Source organism: Electrona antarctica (assembly GCF_951216825.1).
Source record: "Electrona antarctica genome assembly, chromosome: 16".
Classification (NCBI taxonomy): Eukaryota; Metazoa; Chordata; class Actinopteri; order Myctophiformes; family Myctophidae; genus Electrona; species Electrona antarctica.
The window spans coordinates 26,460,223-26,485,412 of record NC_136797.1 but is presented as its reverse complement, the minus strand read 5'-3'; the positions used below and the strand labels follow the sequence as shown (position 1 = coordinate 26,485,412).

Sequence of the window (25,190 nt, the reverse complement as noted above, 5' to 3'; positions counted from 1 at the left end):
GCACGCTACGAGCTTGTAGATCTGCTATTTTTCAATAGCTAAAGCATAACATAATGCTAAAACCAAAAGGGGTTCCCGCCCAAAATGTGTTAAAATGCTACTGCGCGTGGTACCGTTTGAAACCTCAGTGCCGAGCCTGCTTGGTGCTCAAGTCTTCCGCATCTGGGCACCAAATATGGAAGAAGAGCGCCTTCCGGGTGCTCCAGGCACTGGATGAGCAACATCATTGAAATGAATAGATGGTGTTTTGAGTTTTATGGTTAAGAAAGATTAGGCTCCGCAGCCTCCGCTGCAGCCATCAGGGTCGCATCATTTAGGCCTTATTTACTGTGACACGTTGTGAGCATTGTGTGTATATGTGTGTGTGTGTGTGCGCGCGTGCGTGCGTGTGTGTGCGCGTGCGTGTGCGTGTATTTGTCTACCTGCTGGTTGTTGCTGCCGTCCCCGGCTGTGGGAACAGCCGGCAGTGAGACTCTCCAGACCAGCTTGAGCAGTCGGCCAGCCTCGTCCAGGACCTGCTGCATGGTGTTCACACTGATGGACAAACTCTTCAGCTGCTGTGGATCCAATACCTACATCACATCCATGGAGTAAGTCCATTAACCATTCAACCCTATATACATTTCGTCCATTTGAAAATAGCAGATCTACAAGCTCACAACACGTCGCGATGCGACGCATTGTGAGCTTGTAGATTGGCTATTTTCAAAAGATTTTGTACACATTTAGAACTTTTGAAATGGGACTAGTCTGCAATATCAGTACTTTTACTTTGTGATGCCGATACTTTTGCACTTTTACTGGGGTGCATTTTGAATACGGGACTTCTACTTGTCAGCTGAGGTGGTTCGGGCATCTGGTTAGGATGCCTCTCGGGCGCCTCCCTAGGGAGGTCCTCGACGCACGTCCCACTGGGACAGACCAAGGCGCAGTTGGAGGAAATACATCGACTCACTGGCCTTGGAACGTCTCGGAATCCCCCAGGAGGAAGTCACTAATGTTGCTCTGGAGAGGGAAGTCTGGAGCACTCTGGTGGAGCTGTTGCCCCCGCGACCCGACTACGGATAAGCGGTTGAAGATGGATGGATGGACGGACTTCTACTTGTAACGGAGTACATCGACAGTACACCGTAGTATTGCTACTTTTTACTTAAGCAAAGCATACGAGTACTTTTTCCACCACTGAAAAGATGTATAAAAAATAACTCACCCTGTTGTCAGAGTCGTCGTGCCGTGTGAGGGCGTGCTGCTGCAGACCTTCCTGCAGGTGCGTGTCCATGCTGTGCGCGAGCCTGCGGCCTTCGCAGATCTGTTTGCGCAGCGCGCTGTGGTCCTCGATCAGCCCCACGACGTGGCGCCCGTTGCGGTCGGCCCAGAGCCGGTGGCCCGGCACCAGGCGGGACGGAGGAGGAGCGCTCTCCTCAGAGCTGACGCCGCTGTACTGGGAGCCGCCGTCGTCTGCCTGCCGCTTCGCTTCTGCAACACAATATACATTTTATGTATTATGTATTCGGTCATTTGTGGACCCCCTTGAAAATTACATTGTTCATCTCAATGGGTTATTCCCAGAATGCATAAAGTGAATGGCAAATAGAGTGGCAAAGTGAGTTTAATGTTGTTTAACATTGTTTAATACAATCAGATAGGACTTTGCTGTTCGGATGCATTTGGCTGTCAAGGCCAGAAAGTCGTTTTTTGCCACTCAGTAGTAGGCGTTCCTCAGCATAACTTCCGAGTATGATGATGATGTCATGATGATGATGTCATGCGCATCTATAAAGAATTCCAAAAAAAATACCAACACACAATTTGCGCTGATGTCAGCCGTCGCACTTTTTTTGCACCGACATCGGGCTACGGCTAGTCTATATTTGAATTCTGATTCTAGTAGGCCAAAAGTTGGATAAAAGTACAGTTTAGTATATCTCAAACTGTTTAAGGTTATATATTTAGTAGTGGTGGGCATAGATTAATTTTTTTAATCGCGATTAATCTCACTGCAATCCTGGAGTTAATCGCGATTAAAATGGCTCATTTGAACTCTGCCGAAGCCATTGAAAATATGTGTGCGCTACCTAATTAATGTCCAGAAGTAAGTCCTTGTGAACAGGTTTAGACCAGAAGCCCTAATTATGGATACAACTAGCCTATTAATACCTTATATTTCATATTGTGAGTTTGTAGAACTGTTCACAGTGTTGCCAAGTCTAGTCATTATAAGCTACTTTGGACTTGTCTATCTGTAAAGTTTCTTTAAAATATTGGTGGTCCTTGACATGAAAATGCTTGAGAACCACTACTCTAAAACAACATTGGACAATGATGTTTGACAGTCAGCAAAATAGTTGCTTGTTTTAGACTTATTTTCTGACTTTTTCGGATTTTCTGACTTGATCTGGCCTGTTAACATTTTCATAGACCTGGTTGCTTGTTTCTCTCTCAGTCACGAAATGTGGCAACCCTGGTCAAAGCCGTGTACTGTATGTTGTGATCATATTGTGATACATGGATGGTGGTTTAGCTTAGCACACAACAGCTAACATGATGCAGCAGGCTGCTGCCTGGATATGGAATATGGATATGGACTTATGGCTCCATCGCTGCCTCTTTCTTTTCTAGTAAGTAGAACTTTTTGTTGGCGTTGCTGGTTACCGTCCCTACAAGTCAGGGACGAGTGCACTGACTGTCTGACTCCGTCTCCGTGCAGTCTCCGACCGTGCTCCGCCTCCTGTGGGCGCGTTCGGAAATACCACACCGGAGTGCACTCGCCTATTAGTTTGCAATGCATTGCACAGTGGGCTCAGTGCGCTATTTCCGAACGCGCCCCACACGCACACAGCCCGCCGCAGACCCAGCTCCCAGACCCAATTTTGAGAATAGATTAACGGCGATATTCTTTTTATCGCGCGATAAGAGCCCGATAGCGGCCCAGCATTAATATTTAGACAAAGAGAGATCATTCCTTACCGTGGTGGATGCTGGCGTGCTCATTGTGTGAGTGACGGAGAGGATCACAGCCATCCCGACCAGGGGACCTGGGACCTTCATCTAGGACACATGCAAACACCAAACATCAACCACCACTTTAACCCATTTTGGGCGGGAACCCCTTTTGGTGTTAGCATTATGTTATGCTTTAGCTATTGAAAAATAGCAGATCTACAAGCTCATAGCGCGCCACCGAGTGGCGCGCTATGAGCTTGTAGGTCTGCTATTTTTGAAAAATCGAAGAACGACTGACATAGAAACATAGATTTTTCAGAAAAGTGTCAGGATGTAGAAGACATTTTTAGAATCTGATCTCAGGTCAAAATGGGTTAACCCTGGTGTCCTCATTCTGGGCATGTCATAATAGGTTGAACATCTTCCAAAGACGTCCACAAAATAAGTCACATTTCCACCATGTGAGCACTTCTTTGGATCCACACAAATCTGAAAGGTGACCTACTGTATTTTGATCTCGAAACGCAATTTGCCGAGAATCAAGAAGGTTTATTATTTGTCACTTCTCATACAGGTACAAGCAGTGAAGTGTGACAAGGTCCACAATACCGTGCAACATTAACATAATAAAAATTATAAAGCTAAGATAAGAAGAAGCCCCATGAAGAGTAACAACAGCAATAGCTCTATTGTCTGTAATTGTTTACCATTATTATTATTATTATTATTATTATTTTATTCTTTAAATCCCACTATTTTTGCAAACCATTTTTTTCACCCAGTGTCAATTATAAAATAATCTTGGGCGCTACACTCCCTCTGCCAACCTGGGGAGAGCAACGGACTATATAACCTCATGCTTCCTTCTATGCATGAGAAGTCCAAGCCGCTTCTGTTCTCCTGACAGGGGGAGTTTCCCCAGTTGGATGTACAGTAGCACGTGGAAGGAAGGAACACGTCATCCAGTTCCTCCCCCCCCCCATCAGGCCCCCCCCCCCCCCCCCACCCCCCCCGCCTGGCCAGGGGGAGGCAGTTTAGCGACAAGATTTACTGCATTATATTTGTGAGGGTACCTCACTGCTAGAGCCATAATAATCTTCTCTTATGGAGGTCCCTGGCATATCTTTTCAAATGGGGGTCCGTGGGCTAATCAATTTGGTGGTCCTTGACATGAAAAGGTTTGGGAACCACTGTTCTAGGCGTCATGACTACACTGTCTGTTATTGTTCATTGTATCTACCTGAAGTGGACAGTGTTCATTGTATCTACCTGAAGTGGACAGCATGTAGTTGATGTTGATGGTGTCGGGGCGGCTGGGTCCTCGGAGCAGCTGCTCCTCCAGTCTCTGCCGGAGAGCCGTGTTGGTCTGGATGCTTCTCTCCAGCTGCAGCCGCAAGTGGCGAATCTCTGACATGAGCTCCGTGAGGTCCACTGGATCTGAGCCGGCAGGCTGCTGGCTCACCTCACTGGCGTCTGTACAGGAGGAGAGGAACAAACCCAACGGGGTGCAAAGTGGATTTTTAGTTTAGTTGGATAATTGGCATGGCCCATCGTTAACTAACTGTGGTATATTATAAACCAATTTCAATTCAATTACCTATTCAAATTTTGAACAGGCGATATTTCACCTGAAACGACTGTCAGTAAAAGCATGGCATATACTGTACCTGCTTCTGAATACTGACAGTATGTGGAACGCAACCAATCACCACGTGACAGTCATACAGTCGTAGCACTTGACCTAGCCTTGACGACCATGCAGTCTAAATAACACAATTCAGACAGATGCTAGCTTCATTCGTTGATACCGTTTACACCGATGCTACATATGTTCTTGGTTTACCCGGGATCCTAGATTACTGAGGCACTACACTGTCTCTATGCATTTGATGTGTGCGTTTACCTTGCTTACCGTAAGTCGCTCTGGATAAAGAGTGTCTACTAAATGTATGAATTGTAATTGTTATACCTGTATGTTGGTGAGCTCCAGTCTTCATCTGTTCAAAGACCTGCAGCTCCACACGCAATGACTGCAGGAGATGCTGCGAGTCGCACAGCTGCTGCGTCTGTTGTTTCACCTCACACTGCAGCCTGGAAACGGACACAAAATAAACTCGTTTTAAGTTGTAACATGTCTGGACTTTCACCTCACACTGCAGCCTGGAAACAGACACAAAATAAACTCGTTTTAAGTTGTAACATGTCTGGACTTTCACCTCACACTGCAGCCTGGAAACGGACACAAAATAAACTCGTTTTAAGATGTAACATGTCTGGACTTTCACCTCACACTGCAGCCTGGAAACAGACACGCAAAATAAACTCGTTTTAAGATGTAACATGACTGGACTTTCACCTCACACTGCAGCCTGGAAACAGACACAAAATAAACTTGTTTTAAGGTGTAACATGACTGGACTTTCACCTCACACTGCAGCCTGGAAACAGACACGCAAAATAAACTCGTTTTAAGATGTAACATGACTGGACTTTCACCTCACACTGCAGCCTGGAAACAGACACGCAAAATACACTCGTTTTAAGATGTAACATGACTGGACTTTCGCCTCACACTGCAGCCTGGAAACAGACACAAAATAAACTTGTTTTAGGATGAAACATGCTGCACTGAGATGATGGGTTTTCAACCGGTGGTCCGCGGACCCCTGGTGGTCCACCATATCTATTAGTTGACAAGAAATTAGTTAAGGACAGCCCTAAAGTGAGGATAATTAATTTGCTATAAATACTCATTGAAACACTTATAACACAATATAATTTGTCCTACAATGAATAGCAAAAATAGCTGATCTACAAGCTCTACAAGGTTCATTTGTGACGAATTTTGCTTATAAATAACTTGATCAAAACACAGACTCCGAACCTACATCATGAATTTTGCTACATCATCATATAAAAATCACACCCGTGTGAAGTGAGGAGCGGTCTTATCATCATACATTCATTGTCAAAGGGAATTTCATTTAATTTAACTTTGTGTAAGACGAAAATAGCCGATTGCCCGTCTACATATGATGTATACATTCTCCATTCATTGTCAATGGCATTTAATGTTTATGTTAAGACAAAATAGCAGATTTGTCAAGGGCATTTAATGTTTGTACAAAAATCTACACTATAGCTGAATATAGAAGGGGCTAGAGCCCCTCAAAAACTCGAAAATAATATTGGCAAATATGGTGTATTACAAAAATGGAGCAGCGGTGACAGTAGGGAGAGGAGAGAAGTGACATGGCAGTGAACTAGACTCCAGGTGTCATGTGTCAACTGCACTCACCTGTGCCACTAATATGAACCCAGGCCTAGATGTCACTTAAATGGTATTCCACATCATTACCGTGCATGGAGTGAACCTTCAAATTATACGTTCTCATGTTACTAAGTAACATGTAATAACAGCATAGAATTATACTAATGACCGTTTTCAACGCTAATTGATTGTCTTCTGTAGTGTCATGTTGCACAGAGACCTTTATGTTACAGTTTGTTAATAGAAATTGTGTTTAAAAGTTTTCTGTCCATGTGGGATGGGGGAAAAAAGTTAAATGTTATGTGGTCACATGATCACATAGCCAACAAGCAGTAGCTTCTAGCTCGGCTTCTGTTTATATGCATTCAATGGACATATTCTGCATTATTAGTCCGGTTTTAACAAGACGTCATGGCTTAACAAGCCATGACACAGTGGTTAGATTGATCTGGGATAAATGGTAAAGTATGTGCTCAGTTAGTTGTTGTAGTACTTAACATACATTAGGCAAAATGAGACCTACAGCAGGACTATATATTGATACTCTAAATCTCTTCGGAAATAGTCAATGTGCGAGCTCACAGTCAAGTTGCGACAATTGAGCTTGTGAGCTTGTAAATCTGCTATTTTCCCACAGAATGTTCACCCCAGAATAGGGACGCCAGGGTTCATGTGATAACATGCCCACAGGCTGTGTGTGTGCGCGTGTGTGTGTGTGTGTGTGTGTACCTGTGCAGCTCGTCCCTGCTGTAGTGCAGTGAGTCGTGCAGCTGTGTGTGTGTGTGTGTGTGTGTGTACCTGTGCAGCTCGTCCCTGCTGTATTGCAGTGAGTCGTGCAGCTGTGTGTGTGTGTGTGTGTGTGTGTGTGTACCTGTGCAGCTCGTCCCTGCTGTAGTGCAGTGAGTCGTGCAGCTGTGTGTGTGTGTGTGTGTGTGTGTACCTGTGCAGCTCGTCCCTGCTGTATTGCAGTGAGTCGTGCAGCTGTGCGTTCTCCTGCTCGCTGCGTTCCAGCCTCTGCTGCAGCTGGCTCTGCTCTCGTCTCAGAGACTCGCAGTCCTTCCGGCTCTGCTCCAGCTTGGCCGTCCGCTTGGCCAGTGCCTCCCGCAACTTCTCGTTCTCCTTCTGCTTGTCTGGAGGCCAGCAAGACACGGGACATGATGAGAGCTGCATCCGTGGCGATGCGTGTTCACATGATACTACTGTATGAATGTTAGGGTCAAATAATGAACAGACAATGCTGCTTACAACAGGGAAAGAGAATGGTAAATTATCTTCAAACAGAATGGTAAATTGGACAAAGCAAATAGAATAATCTTGTTAAAATCCTGGACATTAAATTATTTTTTCTTTTGTGTGTTTGTTGTTGTATTGTTTATTTCCCTTTTTTGTGCAGTCTGTGTTTTTATTTCTTTATTGCACAGCTGCCCCCCTTTGCCAACTTGTAGACTTTTGTATTGTTCTTAATCTGTTTTAAATCAATGACCTCTTCCATACAGGAAAGGATTCCAAATAAGCCAGCTGGCTTCTTCCCTTTCTTGCATTGTATTTTTGTTCTTTGATATGTTATTGTCTATTTGTTGTACTACGTGCTAAATAAATAAACCTAAACCTAAATTAACCTAGCGTTCCTATTCTGGTCATGTCATAGCGGACAAAAATGTTGCAAAAAATAGCTGATCTTGCGATGCATTGTGAGCTTGTAATTCAGTTACTTTTGCTATTTGACATCCAACAAGTGGTTAAGACTTGGGCCTGATTTACACTGGCAGCCAAATCTAGCCTGAATCAAATCTGTGCCACTTCAAGACTGAAAACCGATTTGTTTAAATAAGTCTAAATGCAGACAGATCACATACAAGTTGAAGTCACATGGAATCTGATTTTTTTCAATGTGACTTGAGCGACATTCAGAGGTGGTTTCAAATCTGATTTCAGGAGATCTGTCTCAGTCTGAATACAGTAACATGATCGAAATCAGATTCCATGTGACTTGTATGTGACTTGTTTGCGTTAAGACAGACACAAATCAGATTCCAATTCAGGCTGGACTTGGCCGCCAGTCTGAACACACAGTTCTGTGACACAGTTCTGGTCACTTCAAATCAGATTTGACTGGATGTGACTGCAGTCTAAATGGGGCCTCAATGAAGTGATTTAGTCTTAACCAAATATAGTCCGATGTTGGACCTGAGGAAGAACACAGTGAAACATGCTGTTCGGTCTTACATTTGTAAGCACAAAACAATGCATGTTTAAAAGCAGAATAAGTCACATTTCCTTAAAATCTTTTGTAGATGGCTAATGGCTCATGCATAACTAATTGTCCAAAATTAAGGTTGCCTTTTGTCAGTTAGGACCACTTTCTACTTGTGGATGTGTGTGTGGCTGTGTCAGTAAACATCCTACCCAGGGGTCATCGCCACAAAATGAGTAGACAATATTACTACCAGAAACACAAAGAGTTGGCCCTTAACCTGGGGTTTTTCTGCCTAACGTTGTACGAGTGTACAAGTGTACACTTGTACACTCTCAGAGTTATGGGGGTTCGTGTAAATAAAACATTTGAGAACCACTAGTACTAGTTGGCCTCCTAATATGCCATAGTGTCGTAGTAAATATTAATAGTATATTCAGTATATTTTGAAGAAAATGTGGAATCTTGACATTCAGTAATTGGGTCTCATGATCAAAATAAGAACATTATAATGGTGAGTAAGACAGAAAATCTAAAATTTGCCAAGGACAAGACCAATAAGTCACATTATTGTCCATGTAGGGACATATTGATGCTTTCTACCTCTGGCTCCCTGGTTGAGCTGCTCCTTCAGGGCCTGGTTCTGTCCCCAGAGGAAGCGCACCTCGTTGGCCAGCTGACCCTGCTCCTCTGTGCCATGGATGAAGATGTTGGTAGCTGCAGAACACAGTCACAAACCATTGGAATGCACGTACGCTACAGCAGCGTTGATTTTGCTTTAGTTTTCGTCAGTCTTTTGAATACATTTTCATTTGGTTTTTAGTCATTTTAGTCACCTGAAATGTTTTAGTGTTAGTCTAGTTTTGGTCGACTAAATATCATACAATTTTAGTCGGCTAAATCTTCAGTTGATTTTGTCAACTAAAGATGCATCTCTTCTCCACTAGTCCCTCGCTAACATGTACAGTGACTCATAAAAGGGGGAAATATCCCTTTGTGTTAGGAATGTTTCAAAACTGAACACATCAGCTGACATAGAAAGAGTCAGATGTATGTAAACTAAAAACACATACCGGGGTCTCTCTCCACCTCAGCCAGTCTCCTCTCCAGCTGCTCTCGGAGCTGGTCGTTGATCTGGATGCTCTCCTCCAGGCGCTGACGCAGCGCCCGGATCTCCTGGAGATGTTCTGCAAGCAGCTCTGCCAGACAAACAAGTAGAACTTGGACTTGCTTTTGCCGTTGCTGCCCCAACCCTGTGGAATGCACTCCCCAAAACTCTCAGAGATGTCCCCACCCTCATAACCAACCTCTTCAAGATTGCTTTCCCTAGGTAACTCTTTCCACTGTTTTAATGATTTTATTCCTTAGACTTTAGTGTTTTTTTGTTTCTTTATCATGTAAAGCGTCTTTGGGTACTCAGAAAAGCACTATATAAGTTTGAGATATTAATATTAGGATATGCCTGTGTGGTGTTATTATTAAATAACCCTGGCTAGCAAATACCAAATCATATTTACCCGGATTAACATTATGAGAGCGCCCTGCTGGGTCCCTGCTCGGGACCTTCTGTCCTTCTATGCGAGGAGGGCCGGACCCAGAGTCTTGTCCCTGGTCCTGGTGGTGGGCCATGATGATGGAACGATGCAGATCCAGCTCGCTGCGCAGGCTCGTGTTCAACTCTTCGCTGCTCCTCAGCTGCTCCTGCAGGCGTCCATTCTCCCTCTGCAGGCCTTGCAGTCTGGGGCCAGAGAGGAGGGAGTCTCTGAGACCGGACACTCCCTCTGGCTGGGCTCCACCTACAGGAGTGACAGCCTCCTCCTCGCCTCTTCCCGTCCTGGCATTGCCGTTTCTCTGGCCTGTGGACAGGGAACAGGGAATTAGCAGCGGTTATATTATACACTGTAGAGTGAAATGCCAAAACATCTCCTCCAGACAACATCCAATAAGCAGCATGCCCCACCCCTTCTTCTTTAGTAGCTTGTTGCAATGCCATTCCATTTCCCCTTTTCATATTCTAGTGATAGTCATATTTGTTTCATCTCTGCTGCAGGTTAGCTTCCATGCAAGCCTCCCGTAGTCTCGGTGTGGCGGCAAAAAGTAGTACAGAGGGAAATGTAGGACTGTAGCCATCTCTGTCCTCTCTATAGTAGGTCTCACATGTCCATAAACTATCTGTTTCTGTAAAAGCCTTCACTGTCTCCCCTCGGAGGGAAACACAATTTGAAGATTAAACCGGATAGGTGCCACTGAATAATGCAACTTTAAGTGGAGGTTGATGGAAACAAGATACGCGTCCTGCCTTTGGCAAGCACTCTTTGTCTCGCGCGATGGTTGACTGCAACAGAATGGACCTGAGTGGAAAATAAGTGCCGTTACCAGCTGCTATTTAGTCCGGCCAGGAACAGGAAAACTACACAATACATACAGTATCTCACTGGAGCCATTCCATGACATTCACCACATTACTGTCCTGGACTGACTTTTTACATAAAGAAAGACGCATCACTCAGCAGTTTTCAACCCATATCAAGGCCCATTATTAACACAATCAGTGCCGGGATTTCTTTCAAAATAGAAGCTCGGGTGCCGGGAAGATATGGCCGCTTTTACTCTGTAAGCCCCCCCACTTCCGTTCCGGAAAAACCCCCCAGAAAAAAAACAGAAATGAAGAGCTTAGTATATCCATCTGGTCAAAACCACGTAAACAGGGAAGTGAAGTTCTCTAGGGGTCCATTTGGTTACAAACTCTCCATCATTTAGCTGGGGACCACCTGGAACCCCCTCAAGGACCACTGGTTGAAAACCACTGCTCGAGAGACAACTGAATTTCACCATCTATCCATCCACCATACCAACTTGACACCTAGTATAGGCAATGGCTTGTTTGATACAAATCAGACCAGTCTGAAGAGAGTGGTGCAACAGCACCCCCTATTGGTACTCTAAACATCGGGACACAGGGACATAGTCACATAGGTTGGGACATAGGGACAAAGCTGTTCCTTGGAGTGGTTGCACCACTCAAAAATTATTGATGTTTACGCTTCACATCGGTTCCCAAACCTTTTAGCCTGTGACACAAAAGAGAAATTCGACATCTGCCCGGGACTCAAACAAGTGAAAATAGCAGATCTAAAAGCTCGGCTATTTTCACTACTTCTTATACATTTATATTCTAATTTATGGAATTACTTAGATTTGTCTTTTATTTCTTCCTGAAATTACCGAAAAAAGGGGGGGGAAAAATCACTGCATTTTTTTTTCAATTTATGAAAAAAAAGAAGAAAAGAATTCCAGTAATGTTTTTTGTAAATGTTTTGAAATAATAATTACAAATACATTCTAGGAAAAAAAAATATATATAGGGACCCATAAAAATGTGTCCACGATTTTTGGGGGAAGTTATGTGCTTACCATGAGCAGGTTGGTTGCCACTGAGCATGGTTGGGCAGATGTCATAGGAGGCATTAGCTCTCTCTAGGTGGGACAGTTCAGAAGTGGAGCTGTGCTGACTGCTGCTGGGGCTCTGTCCTCGGAGCTGCTTCTGGAGGCTCTGGATCAAACGGTTCTTCTCCTGTAGCTCCTTAGACAACCTGGCACACAAGAGGGTCGTTAGCAACGGAGCGATACGTAAACCCATTTAGACCCGAGGCCAGATTCTACAAAATGTCTTCTGAAATCATGAGTTTTCTTAAAATCCTATGTTTCTATATCAGTGGTTCTCAAACGTTTTCATGTCGTGGCCGCCAAACGCCATCTGAAAATGTCTTGTTCCAAGGACCCCTCCAGAAGCAAAGATATGAGTTTAAAACGTTTGCTGTGAAAGAATTAAAGAATTTGCACATGTTTTCACGATTTAGCAAAATTAGCAGATCTACAAGCTGAGTGCTGAGCTTGCCTTGTACAGTCGATCTGCTATTTTTACAGTTTAAAATAAGTTTAATCCATTGAAACCTGGAACGCATCCATGTCACGTTAGCGTTTAACCACATTAACCATTAACCCATTTTGGGGCGGGAACCCCTTTTGGTGTTTTAAACATTGTTATAATTTAGCTATTGAAAAATAGCAGATCTACAAGCTCATAGCGCGCCACCGAGTGGCGCGCTATGAACTTGTAGGTCTGCTATTTTTGAAAAATCGTTAAAATGTGCCTCAAATCTTTCCGAAAATTGTCATGATTTAGAAAACTTTTTTTTTTTAATGTCGACGTCAGGCCTGAATGGGTTAAGTGGTTAAACGCTAAAGCGACACAGATGCGTTCCCGTCCTAAATGGGTTGATAGATAGAACGCATCGACCAGCCACATAATAATCAAAGACTATCAGAGCAACACAATATGAAACGGGTTCATATGAGCCATGTTCACACCCAGATCCACGCAAAGCACACACAGGGAGGAGAGCTGGGTCAACTCTTCAAGAAGAAGGTGGCCAGGTGGGAAACAACAATGTTGAATGTGCGCACTACGCAAAGAGCTTGAGAAACGTCTGGAGCCGAAACAGCCAGTATAAAAGATTGTGAAAGGAGAGGTCACGTCAAAACATCATGCTGCACCAGTGTTGATTTCGTCGACAAATATATTATGACGAAAAAAGTTCCGTCGACTACCTTTTTTTCTCTGACGAAAAGTAAATGGAAACTAAATGAAAAATAAGCTATGATGACTAAAACTAAGACTAAATATATTGACAATTTCGTCAACAAATAAGAACTAGACTAAAATGTTAGGAAGGGACTAGTGGACAAGAGATCCAGTATAACTAAAAAAGTTGTCATTTTACACTTGGTTGCATGCTGAAAATAGCTGATCTACAAGCTCACAACGCGTCGCAGCGGCTATTTTCAGCAAGTATAAAATCAGCCGTTAGGACGACATCAAGGCCCGCCAAAACACATTTTAGCAGACTAAATCAACTGTAGAGTTAGTCAACTAAAACCTTACGATATTTAGCCGACTACAACTAGACTAACACTAAATCACTAAAATGTGACTAAAACTAAATGAAAACCATTCAAAAGACTAATGGCTAAAACGAAAATCAAAGATTTGCTGTCAAAATCAACACTGTTAGCTGCACTCTCCGGAGGGACGCGGGCGGCCTTGGCTGCCACTCACAGGCCCAGCTGTATCTTGGTGCTTTCAGCCTGGTTGTGGTTCTGCCGGACAAGGAAACCGAGGTGCAGTTGCAGCAGCTCTCTCTCGCCCTCTAGCTCGAGCCGCAGGTACTCCATTTCCTGCTGGATCCTAGCGGGGCTGTCTGGAAGGTCTCTCCCCGTGTGGGAGAACAAGTAGGACAATTCCTGCTGGAGCTCCGACCCAGAGCTGTCCACGCCGGTAACAATAATAATAATTGAAAACGCATGTCGTTCACTTTGTATAACCACGGAAGGAATTCGTAAGAGGAGAGAGAGAGAGGCACGCTTGATCTTTAATGTGAACGCTGCAGTGAAATATTGTACGTAAAATATTCCTGGCAACAATGACGACAGCGTCTTCATAACGAGGGACAAAGTACTGCCTACTGGTTTTTACATGCATGCAAATTCTCCTGTCGTTGTGGTATATCAAAAACACACGGTAAAAACAACCATTCCTGAGTGTTTGGTTAAGGTTCGACTCATGCCAAGTCTAAATTAGTCCAAAAAAAGAAAGAAAAACACACATATAACGTTACAGCCTGGGGTGATAAGATCCAGGGAATGAAGAAGTTGTCTTGAAAAGAACACAATGTATCCTTCAGTTCAAAACCATAAAGTTGAAGCCAGCTGACATATCAAACACCAGACAGGAATACAAATGACCAAGAGGAGACAGACATGGCAACTTATGTCACATCATCCCCTCAAGAGAAAGCAAAACCATGTTTAAGCCTTTGTAATTCGATATAGACATCCAGCAAAGGTCACACCTGGGACTTGCTGATCAAGAGCATTTTGCATACATGTGGGTGCAAAATGCCACTTCATCTACAAGCTCACAACAGCTTGTAGATGGCCTATTGTCACGGTTTTGTTTTTTAAATCAGGGGTTCTCAACGTTTTTGGCCGGGGACCCCCGGAAATGCTTTGGCAATGTCTCGGGACCCCCGCCCCGCCCCCTCCCGACCCCCAATATAAATTGACTGCTACAATAACCTTAAACCATTTTGGGCGGGAACCCCTTTTGGTGTTTTAAGCATTGTTATAATTTAGCTATTGAAAAATAGCAGATCTACAAGCTCATAGCGCGCCACCGAGTGGCGCGCTACGAGCTTGTAGGTCTGCTATTTTTGAAAAATAAATAAAATTTAAAAATATATATATATATTTTTTTGAAAATAATTTGGGGACCCCCTAAAATAATTTGGCGACCCCCCGAGGGGTCGCGACCCACGGGTTGAGAACCCCTGTTTTAAATGTTTGCATATGACAACATGCCCAGAATATGAACACCAGGTTGAATTTGGTTCAGACCAACCAGCGGAATCAACGGAAATGTAATACAAGCGTACCTCTGAGCCAGCTCCAACGCTGCACCATCGTCACTATCCCGATGAGTGTCTCCTAGGAAACAGAGGAAAACAAAAAAAACATGGTGGAAAAATGACACCTCTAAAATCCTTCCCTCTCACTTTCTCCTCTGTATCACCTCTGTGTGCACCGAGATGTGAGACACTTACCCACTGGGCAAGTACAGGTCATGTTCTACTTGCCCACAGATGCCCACTTGCCCAAAAAGTTAATCGTCCATTATGAAATGATAGGTACAATTTGAATTACCATTTATTTTTTTACTTTCGGTGTGTTAAAAAAATGGCATACCTCAATTTGTATATTTCTACATAGTTATGAAAATGACTATGGGTTCACAGTCACACTTGTTATTTTATATTTTTAAGTGTAGCAACAGTGAAAATAGCAATATTTTGCATTCCACAGACCAGAAGACAGAGCGCTCTGGCCGCGTTCAGGTGTTTAGACAGATATCTCGGGTTGTGTTTATAGACTGTCAAACGAGCACTTGCCTGGTCGGGCAACCTGAAAGCAAACTCCACCTGCCCATTTCTTTTTTTACCTGCCAGGGACAGGTGGGTAAACATTAGTGTCAACGCCTGAATGGTCTACTCTACATGATAGACAAACATAGCTTTTTAATGTTATTCAAACTAAGACACACGATTTGGTACGATTACAGGAAAGCCATTCCCCTAAGTGTGGGCATTGTGTATTCTGTCAATGGCGGTAAGAGGTCTTCCGTTGTACAGTATGTAGTCTCTTTTCAAATAGTTCCACCCTAACAGTGGTTTCAGAAGTGCTGAAAATGCAAAGAAAATAAAGCGGATGTCCCATCCACCCACCGGATGGTCCACCCCCCACCTCTGTTTTGCATAATGCAGTCGTGCAAATAAGTCCCAGTTTATATCAAATTAGCCAAAATCAATTTAGCCTGCTTCTTAGCAGAAATTGACATTCAACAAAGACATTTTCATGAACGGCAATGACAAACAGGTGGCCGCTTTCCGTCGCAACTTTTGAGAGGCGCACTTTCACCAGGTCATCGGTCAGTACTTAGTAGAAGACTCAATTGAGACTCCGCGGGTCATCAAATTATTGGTTTAGCAATACGACTAAAGCAAAATAATCTGCATGAATTCAAGGCTTCATGGGGTGTGCAATTGATAGAAAATAAAAAATGTTTGGGGGGGGGGGTTATTTATTCTATAGATTACCATAAACGCATTATATGCCTAAGTCTTTTAGATACATTTGATTTATATTCATACTGTTCATACTATGTATTCATACACCTGCCTGTTTACTCCTTACATTTATGTCTCTCTCCACTCCTATCCGTCTTGTGTTTCATGCTGCACTGCTGCTATTTCAACTTAATTTCCTTCGCAGGATCAATAAAAAGGTCCATCTATCTATGGTCTATATTATAAACTGGTTAATGGTTCTGCCGACAATTTCTCCTCAAAATGTAAAAAAAAATGCTCCCAGTAGCTACCTTTCTCCAGGCGTCCCTCTAGCCTCTCCAGGACACTCAGGCTCTTGTCTAGCTGCTCTCTGAAGACCTCGCCTGTGTGGAAGTCCACATCGCTGGCCTGGAGCAGCTCCGTGAAGGCTCTGCTCAGATCCTCCAGTTGCTGTCGCTGCAGCGCCCCCAGTCCACGGCTCTCCTTGATCTGCTGCCGCAGCTTGGACAGCTCCCTGGCCTGAGACTGAACCAACGAGTCCAGTCTGGGAACACCACGCACAAAGAGGAGTTGACCTCGATGCTGACCGTGACCTTTTTACACCCAAAAACCAAACCATATACCGGTACGAACCAAAAGCATGCCTAAACGTAACCTACTTGTAGTGCCATATCTTAACTAAATTGAATTAGTTAATTGAATAAAAAACAATATTAGTGAGTTACCTAAACTTGTTTTGTTTTAAACCACATGCGCCCCTTAGTGTCCCTATTTTGGGGCAAACAAGTATATAGGGTTTAAGCCTAATGACTGTACGTATTAGACCGGAGTCCCCTAGGGGTCTATACTTTTCCCCTCTACACTAAATCTCTTTGCCTAAAATAGCCGATCTGCAAGCTAACAACGTTATGTCATTTGCGCTTTTACATCCACAATCTATGTTGGCCACAGAATATGGGCGCTAAGGTTCATGTGGTGTTAACGTTGGCCAACAAGGTTGACCGAAGTTTCGTCCCCGTCCCCAGGTAGGGTTTTATGATGATAGCAAAGATAGCGAAGAAAGAATTCAACACGTTTGATTTTCAAAATGTTGCTTTGGTCATCGATGGGATCTACATGTACATAATGAACACGTTTTTACGCCTGGAGAGTCCCATTCCAGGACAGGCTTCAGACGCGCCTCCTCAGGAGACTCGGCTCAAATCTGAACCCATTAGATTTCGCGTTAGGAACCCGTTGCGACCGCATGCCCTTGCTGACGTCGACCCCAGGACATGCTTTGAACGTGCGTGCTCTGACCGCTACATTTCATAATTAACGAAAAGAATGATGACACACACACTGACCTAGCAGGTGACGCAGAGCGGCTACCGTGCTGGGTCTGCTGCAGCTGTTCACTCATCCTGCACGGCGGTGTGTGCTGCAGCTGTTCAGCCATGCTGCGGTCGAGACTAGACAGCTCTACGTTCAGGTGGATCATCTTATCCTTCGCCGCCCTCTCGCCCCTCCCTCCTTTCTCTCTCGGTTCCGCACTCTGCGCCTCCTCCTGGGTGCGACCCTCCCTCCCCGTCCCGTCCAGGTCCCTCGATGTCGAGGGATCGGAAGGTGTGGTCAGCAGGTCGCTGGAGAGGGAGTTCCTGCGCAGGAGGCTTTGCATTTGGAGAATGACTCTGGACTGGCACTCCAGTTGGACCTTCAGTTCCCTGACCTGGGCCTGGAGCTTAGCTGGATCCTCAGAGTGCCCGTAGTCCTCGTAGGCCTGCAGGCTCTTCAGACTCACCTGAAAAGATGAAGGAGCTAGTCAGAAAGCTGTTATTTTGCCTTTTGTACATTTTCCGTTTTGATCGATCATGAAGCTAGCTAAATGTGTTCACCTTTGGTGAGCTGAGAGCAGGAGAACTGGGGTAGGAGGCACTGGAGGTGGAGTCCAGGTTCTCAGTGGAGGAGAAAGTGGCCAGATCCTGTTTTAGCAGGGAGGGCAAGCTGGAGGTGCAGCCACCAGACCGCAGAACTACGTCTACATCTGGGAACAAGAGTCACACAGACAGAACAGTCAAATAGAAATAGAAACGTAACCACTTTTGACCTGGCATTCCTATTTTGTGAGAAGGTGAGAATTGTAAAAAGAAATTGTCCCCACAAAATAAAGCAAAAATAGCGGATCTACAAGCTGTTGTGACGAGCTTCCAAATGAGCTATTTTTGCAATTCATCGACTTCCAAATACAGGGCTTAAGAGATAGTGCCATATTAGTCTTGCGTAGGAGATCTCTGCCTACTATATTTGTGGAAATCTAAATTCAACACGATTAATTGTCACTTAAATAATTGCGATTAAATTGTCAATTGTTTTTGGCAAACAACAATTAATACAACAACATGAACGATTATGACAAAATAATTGTGATTATCTCAAACAATTGCGATTAGACGATTCGCAATTGGGTTGGGACAACCAAACCCTATACACATTGGCTGGAACAGCGGAGAGAACGGATGCTAACCGGATGCTTTGAAGACAAATCATATCACTGTCCAAGGACCGGAGCACCCGAAAGCCTTTGTACTGTGCGTGCGTGTGAGTCTATCATCGATGTGCGAGCTAGTCCTCTAGTTGAGAAACCGATGCGCTGTTTCTGTGTGTGTGTGTGTGTGTGTGTGTGTGTGTGTGTGTGTGTGTGTGTGCGCACTGCACTGAAACTGACAGACGCAGTTATAGCGGACCCCCGCAGAAAATAAAAATGCAGCTGGTAATTAATTGATTTAATCAGTTTGTGACCAAACAAACGTATCAGTAGGCGGAGATCTCCAATTGTCTGACCTCACCAGTCTAGTACCATATAGAAAAGATGTAGATGAGAGATTTTGTTAAAATACAGTACAGCTAAGCTGTGGAATAATGGGAAGAAATAATGGGAGTGTTCAGTGTCGAAGTGGAAGGGATGCACCGATTGGAAAATGGGCTGTGTTGTTATTCATTCCCCCTATTTGCCAGGGGAAACAAATAACTGCTTGGCCAATAAGTACAGCCGTATTAGTCGGTGCATCCCTAAGTGGTAAAGCCATTCCCAAACACAGTGCAAAGTCAAACATGCAATAAACGTTAGGCAGAAAAACCCCAGGTTAAGATCAGCAGAGAGTCCGTTCACTCCTCATGCAGACAGACAGGGTGGGATTAGTGTCCACTCAGCGGTCTGTCTGTCTACCTGTGCTACTGCTCTCCTCCCTATCGTTTTCACTCTTCCCACTGGTTTCGTAACCCAGGTCCTGCAAATCCACCTGCACGCACTTGTCGTCTTGCTCCAGAATCACTGCTGGAGGCAATACATGTCAGGTTAGGGCCAAACGCATGCAGTGCGTGTATACTGTACACCCTATACATTGTTTTCAACCACATCTCCTTCAACCATCTTGTGTATGGCTAATTCGTACCTTGCAGTACCTTTGGTGAATAACACACGTCGCACAACGTATAAAAGCATATATCATTTTGTTTCTGTACCATCACGATTACATTCATTATAATCAAGGATCCACTACACTACATCCACTACAAGAACAAAGTATCATTTTATCACCCCAAGAAAACTGATATACCTTCCCACCACATGCCCTCCTATATTAACACCTTTTGTGCTAAGGACGTGTATACACGTCTTCTCTAATAAATCCGCAGGGAGCCTTGGATGTGTATACACTTCTTTAGGTCCTTTTTAATGATATAAAACGGGAACCATTTTTTTTGCTAGGCCATGCCTTCCTCTGCGATCCTAGACATGTTTTGCGCATGCACACTGGCGTTCACTTTTACAGCCCGACTAAACTGTCTCTTTTCTCTAAATCTACGGCGCTCTCCATGGTTTTGATCAAAACGCCAAATGTTCCGTCCTCATTTCTGACTTAACCAAGCATCTCGTTTTGGAATATAAACGCTTCTAAAGAGAGATCAGATGTTACAGCGCAAGGCAGTAACAAAAGAAGATTATGCCTCCCGGTTTTGGGGGGTACTGGAAGGCGTTTTCAGAGTAAAATCTGCCTCATCTGCTTGGCACTATAGCGCCATTATTTTTGAAAAGATTCTGGCGCATTCATGGTGTAACTGTCAACAATCCCATACAACTCAAAATAATACAAATAATAACAAATAAAACGCATAAAAGGAAGAAAAAACTAAACCGTGGCTTAAAGGTTAGGCAGACATAATCTTATATGCCGTATGTGCTCTTCCAAGATGATGCTGGCACAATGTCTATGCTTTAAGTATTCACTCAAATTGAAGACTGCACACAAGTCTTGAAGTTATTGCAGTACCTAAATACACATAACACAGTTACTTTAAAAATAAATTAAGAATAAATCACACTTGATTTTATCATGATGATCATGTATGCTTAAAGCAAACATGCTTAACATTCTAACTAACATGCAAAAACATGCTTAAAGAAAACATTAAAAGTCCATAGACTTGACTGCCACTCAAGAATGACAACCGTCCTACTGTAGCATGCAATAACCACATGTACAGTAAATAATACAAAGACCATTCTCTGAACCATTTCCTTACCTTTTTGTGCAGTTTCATTAGAAAGTTTCCGGGCTGAGTTGTGCAATGTGATAATGGACTGCGCTGCGGCTAGTTTCTCCTCCAGGCTCTTACAGGCTCGTTTCTTCTCCTTCAGGGCCTTCTGGAGAGTCTCCAACTGAGCCTGAACATTATTCGGTGGAATTTCCTTGGCCTGCTGCACTGTCCGTTGAGCCGCAATCTCCTCTCGGTGGTCCAACACCTCTTGTAGGGACGTCTGAAGTTCAGAGATCCTCTGGGAGTGATCGGCGAAGGCCTTGTGGAGGAGGCAGAGGTTTTGATGAAGCTGCGTGTCCCCTACAAGACCTTCCCTCTCCTCTAGGGCTCTCTGGAGCCTGTCTAGATGTTGCCGCAGCTCAGAGCTGGTCTGGGCGGTGGCAGTATGATTAGTGCAATATGCCGTCAGAGAGGCCACGGCGCATTCTGCCGCATTGAGACAGTCGGACAGAGACTCCTTCTGAATTAAACTGATATTTATAGAGCTTCCCACTTTCCCATTTAGTCCCTCTGACTCCTCTTTTCCAACTCCAGTGTTGATGGAGCCATGCTGCGTGGCAGTGACCTCTGCACCTCTCAGTAGTCTCTCCTGCAGCTCAGCGTTGAGTCTATTCTGCTCCCAGAGCTCCTCCTGCAGGGAATCTGCCTGTCGCTGCAGCTCATGGTGACGCCCCAGGGGATCTGCCGGTCCGGCCTCTGGGCCGTTCCCGTCCAGAGAGTCACTGACCTGTCGGAGAGCACTTTCTAACCTCAAACACAGCCCATGGGTGTCTGGGCTGTCGGACAAAGACGTAGACGCACCGAGTGAAGAGATGGCTTTTTCTGCCATGTTCAAACACTCAATCAGCTGGCTGTTGAGTGTCTCCTTCTCCTGTAAGGCCTGCTGGAGTTCCATGCATTGCCTCTGGAGAGCAGCATCTGAGACAACAATGCCAGAACCTGTACCTGAACCAGAGTCTGACCCGAGTCCACCCTGGCTGTCCAGGGTGCAGGCGGTCAGATATTGAATCTTGGAGTCTGCGGCCTGTAAGGCCGACTGGTACCGATGGTTGAGCTGGTCCTTCTCCTGGAGCTGCGCATGGACGTCCTCAAACTCGCCCAGCTGCTCCTCTAGCCTGTTTATCAGAGCCTCCTTCTCCTGGCACTCCTGGTGAAGAAGAGCCAGCTGGAGACGTGAATCCGTCCGGGTCTGAGTCTGTGTGCATTCTGAGCTGGTGTCAGACAGTGCTGGACTGCTGCAGCGATAGGCAGTTCTGAGATCAGCACCAGGGGAAGTGATGAGACGGTCTGCGTCATTCCGGTTCTGCCCGGTCCCACAGAGATGATCCAGATGGACGTGATGAAGTGGGTCAGGATTCAAATGCTCTGAGCCCTGTCCCGACTGCTGCTTTGCAGACACTCCGCTACCACTGTCCTCCGTTCTGTGTTTCACAAGGACTGGCAAGCGAGATCTGACACCAGCCTACGAAAGGCAAACGAGTCGATATTAAAATGTGTTATACCAGGGCAAGACTTTTCTAAAAGAACATTTAATATTTTTGGCAATGATAGAGACCTTGTAAGTAAGCTTTCTCTTACTTCTCTTACTTAAATGTAGTGTATACCAACTTACCCCATGTCTTGTAACGTGCTGTGGATGCTTGATGTGTGACTGGCTTTTAGTTTGTCGACTCTCCAGCTCCTTGGTGACATGAAAGTCTGGCACTTCACCAGAGTTCCTCTCCAGCTGCTCCTTTAAGAACTTGATGACCTTTCGGTGACCTTTTGCCTCCGCCCGGAGCCGCTCCACCGTCTTCTTCAGGTCACCGTGGACGTCACCGATGTCACCTGATGTCCCTGAGCCCTGGATGTCCCCTGATGTCCCTGAGCTGTGGACGTCACCGATGTCCCCTGATGTCCCCGAACCGTGGACGTCGCCGTTGTCCCCCGATGTCCCTGAGCCCTGGATGTCCCCTGATGTCCCTGAGCCCTGGATGTCCCCTGATGTCCCTGAGCCCTGGATGTCCCCTGATGTCCCCGAGCCGTGGACGTCGCCGATGTCCCCTGGCGTCCCCGAGCCGTCTGCGCTCTCTTTCTCTTTATATTCTTGAGACTGTCCTTCCTTCAGGAGACCTCTCAGCTCCACATTCTCTGACCTCAGTCGGAGCAGCTCCTCCCTGCAGGACAGTTCAGTCAGTTAAAGGGAAAAATAGCCAACATTCAGTCAATATATATACAGTATGTTGCACGTTTACAACACTCTGTTGCATCTCTCCGTTTCCCTATCACGTGGCAGCAATCAGGTGATTTGCAACATAATGCTCGTCTTACAAGAATATAAACTGCCCACAAAAAGTTCCCCTTTAATGATACCAATTGGTATTGTGTTCTATTTTTATTTCATTTTTTATCATTGATTAGTCACCTTCACAACGAGGTACAGCTTGTAAGGATCAGGCATTCGTGGAATGAGCAACACAGCAAAAAGTGTGGGTAGCGGCATCATACACAATGAAAGCACATGGATATTTCACAATAATTATTTTAGCAAGAATAACATCATTTCCATGTATTTATTTGAAATTTCACTAGAGGATACTCCCTTGAGTTGGAGCAACTCGTTTTCAAGGGGGTCCTCATCAAAATAGTATCTGTAAATAACTGTTCTAATACAAACAGAGACACATTTCTCCAGCATACCTAAAGCCGGAGGCTGATGTCACTCCACAGTCAGCCAGAACAGATTGGAACAATGTTCTCTCTCTGTTCTCCTCCTCGACATCTCTCCTGGAACCGTCCACGGTGTCATTGTGATGGTTGCCTTGCTCTGCATTCTGGTCGTGGTCACAATCTGCATCAACAATATGTTTTGCAGACCCCACCTAAAAAGGAGAAATGTTTAAGAAAAGAAGCAGCAGTATTGGCATTCACAATTTGTTACAATCCATAAAGCGGTGGTTTTCAACCATTTTTGTATCAAGGCCCATTATTTGTGGGCATTTGAACCACGGACCACCATTTGATTAGATTTAGCCTCTCAGACTTTGAACTTTTAATATTTTGTTGGCAAACGATCAAAATAACAATTATTCTGCATTCTCTAATTGTGTAGTATTTAGATATTTGATATTCATTTTAGCTGCCCCACCCCCTCCCTATAGAAACCCATTGTAAATACTGAATCAAGTAACTTAAAAACTGTCTGGGTGTTCACATAAGACAGTGAGTAGACGATGAAATTACCAAAAGTTTTTTTGAAAGTGAAATATCCCTTTCAGTAATGCAGATGTTTAACAATAATGTAACTCTTGAAAGCGTAAAATGAAACCAAATGGACTCATACGGGTCCATTTGGTTTCATTTTACACTCTCAAGAGTTAAAGATCCCTAGGGGGTCCATTTGGTTAACAACTCTCCATAATTTAGCTGGGAGACCACCTGGAACCCCCCTCAAGGATCACAGGTGGTCCCTGGACCACTGGTTGAAAACCACTGCACTAATGGGGTCCTCACCCATTGTTTTGGGGAAACACTGGTCCATTTCATACCTGTTCCAGTGCGATATCCGTCTGGCTCTGTATGTCCCGCCCAGAATGGTACAGCCTGTTCCTCTTGTCTCGCTGCCGCTAGAGAGTAATGGGATGGGATGCGAGGGTGACACACATGGCTTTGTAAAAGAAAAGTCAATGACGCAACGGAATCCATAACAGATGCACAGATGCACGGCAACATCAGAATGGTGTGATGTGTCTAATGTGGCGTGATGGGGGAAAGAAACACAGTTTCATGGGACAAAGAGAAAAGGAAAACAGGGAGTGGTTAGGAGAGGTGGAGGAAAGAGTAACATCTGCTACAGACAAACAACGCATTGGTTAGAAACAGGACATATATAGTATAATGGATAAGATAGGACATAGTATAATGGATAAGATAGGACATATATAGTATAATGGATAAGATAGGACATATATAGTATAATGGATAAGATAAGGCATTAGACGGAGACAAGACACTCTAATACAAGCATAGGTGAAGGTCAAAGGCTTAAGAGGTTAGAAAGAAGGAAGTAGAACAGGATATGATCCAGACAGGAGCAGGATGACCCAGACAACTATTCAAGGTTTCAAGTATGTATTCTATTAAACGCATATAGAGACAGAAAAAAGATCAAACAATACAGAGTTGCTAAAGATTTGAAAGAGGAATGTTAAGTTCGACATTCTACTCCGGCAGATTGTGTGGGCTCTAACCTGTATCCCAGGACTTGTGTGGACCAGGTTTGGGTCGTCTCTGCTGAATGGGTCATTAGTTGACCTCTCGGACGGCGACGGCCTTCTTTGCAGATCCATATTCAGGGCCTGCAGTTTGCTAATATACTCCTGTAGCTCCAAAATCTACAGTAGGGCGTAGAATAACTACATTTAATACATGTATTCACAACCATCCTCATTGTCACTAAATATTAACTCATTTACCACCAACAGCACCATCTGGTCATTTAATAGGCATCTTATTCTGAAAGCCGTTTCACTCGGAAACCGAG

General features: G+C 44.5%; 1 protein-coding gene across 3 annotated transcripts in view; it reads right to left on the bottom strand.

The window, feature by feature from the left end:
* cdk5rap2 (CDK5 regulatory subunit associated protein 2) overlaps positions 1–25,190 on the bottom strand; it is a 62,174-nt gene that overhangs the window by 3,945 nt on the left and 33,039 nt on the right. For 2 of the 3 annotated variants that reach the window (XM_079525041.1, XM_079525043.1), the window contains exons 28-47: positions 24,898–25,041; positions 24,196–24,273; positions 23,348–23,529; positions 22,281–22,824; positions 20,654–22,130; positions 19,296–19,403; positions 17,965–18,113; positions 17,437–17,870; positions 16,402–16,634; positions 14,903–14,954; positions 11,823–12,001; positions 9,926–10,264; positions 9,482–9,607; positions 9,012–9,125; positions 7,155–7,344; positions 4,913–5,034; positions 4,213–4,416; positions 2,968–3,048; positions 1,211–1,476; positions 423–572 (exon numbers count right to left, since the gene is read on the bottom strand). In XM_079525041.1, coding sequence (XP_079381167.1) covers positions 423–572; positions 1,211–1,476; positions 2,968–3,048; positions 4,213–4,416; positions 4,913–5,034; positions 7,155–7,344; positions 9,012–9,125; positions 9,482–9,607; positions 9,926–10,264; positions 11,823–12,001; positions 14,903–14,954; positions 16,402–16,634; positions 17,437–17,870; positions 17,965–18,113; positions 19,296–19,403; positions 20,654–22,130; positions 22,281–22,824; positions 23,348–23,529; positions 24,196–24,273; positions 24,898–25,041 — 5,172 coding nt within the window. The remainder of the gene's footprint in view (positions 1–422; positions 573–1,210; positions 1,477–2,967; positions 3,049–4,212; positions 4,417–4,912; positions 5,035–7,154; positions 7,345–9,011; positions 9,126–9,481; positions 9,608–9,925; positions 10,265–11,822; positions 12,002–14,902; positions 14,955–16,401; positions 16,635–17,436; positions 17,871–17,964; positions 18,114–19,295; positions 19,404–20,653; positions 22,131–22,280; positions 22,825–23,347; positions 23,530–24,195; positions 24,274–24,897; positions 25,042–25,190) is intronic. The other variant, XM_079525042.1, reaches the window with a different exon arrangement.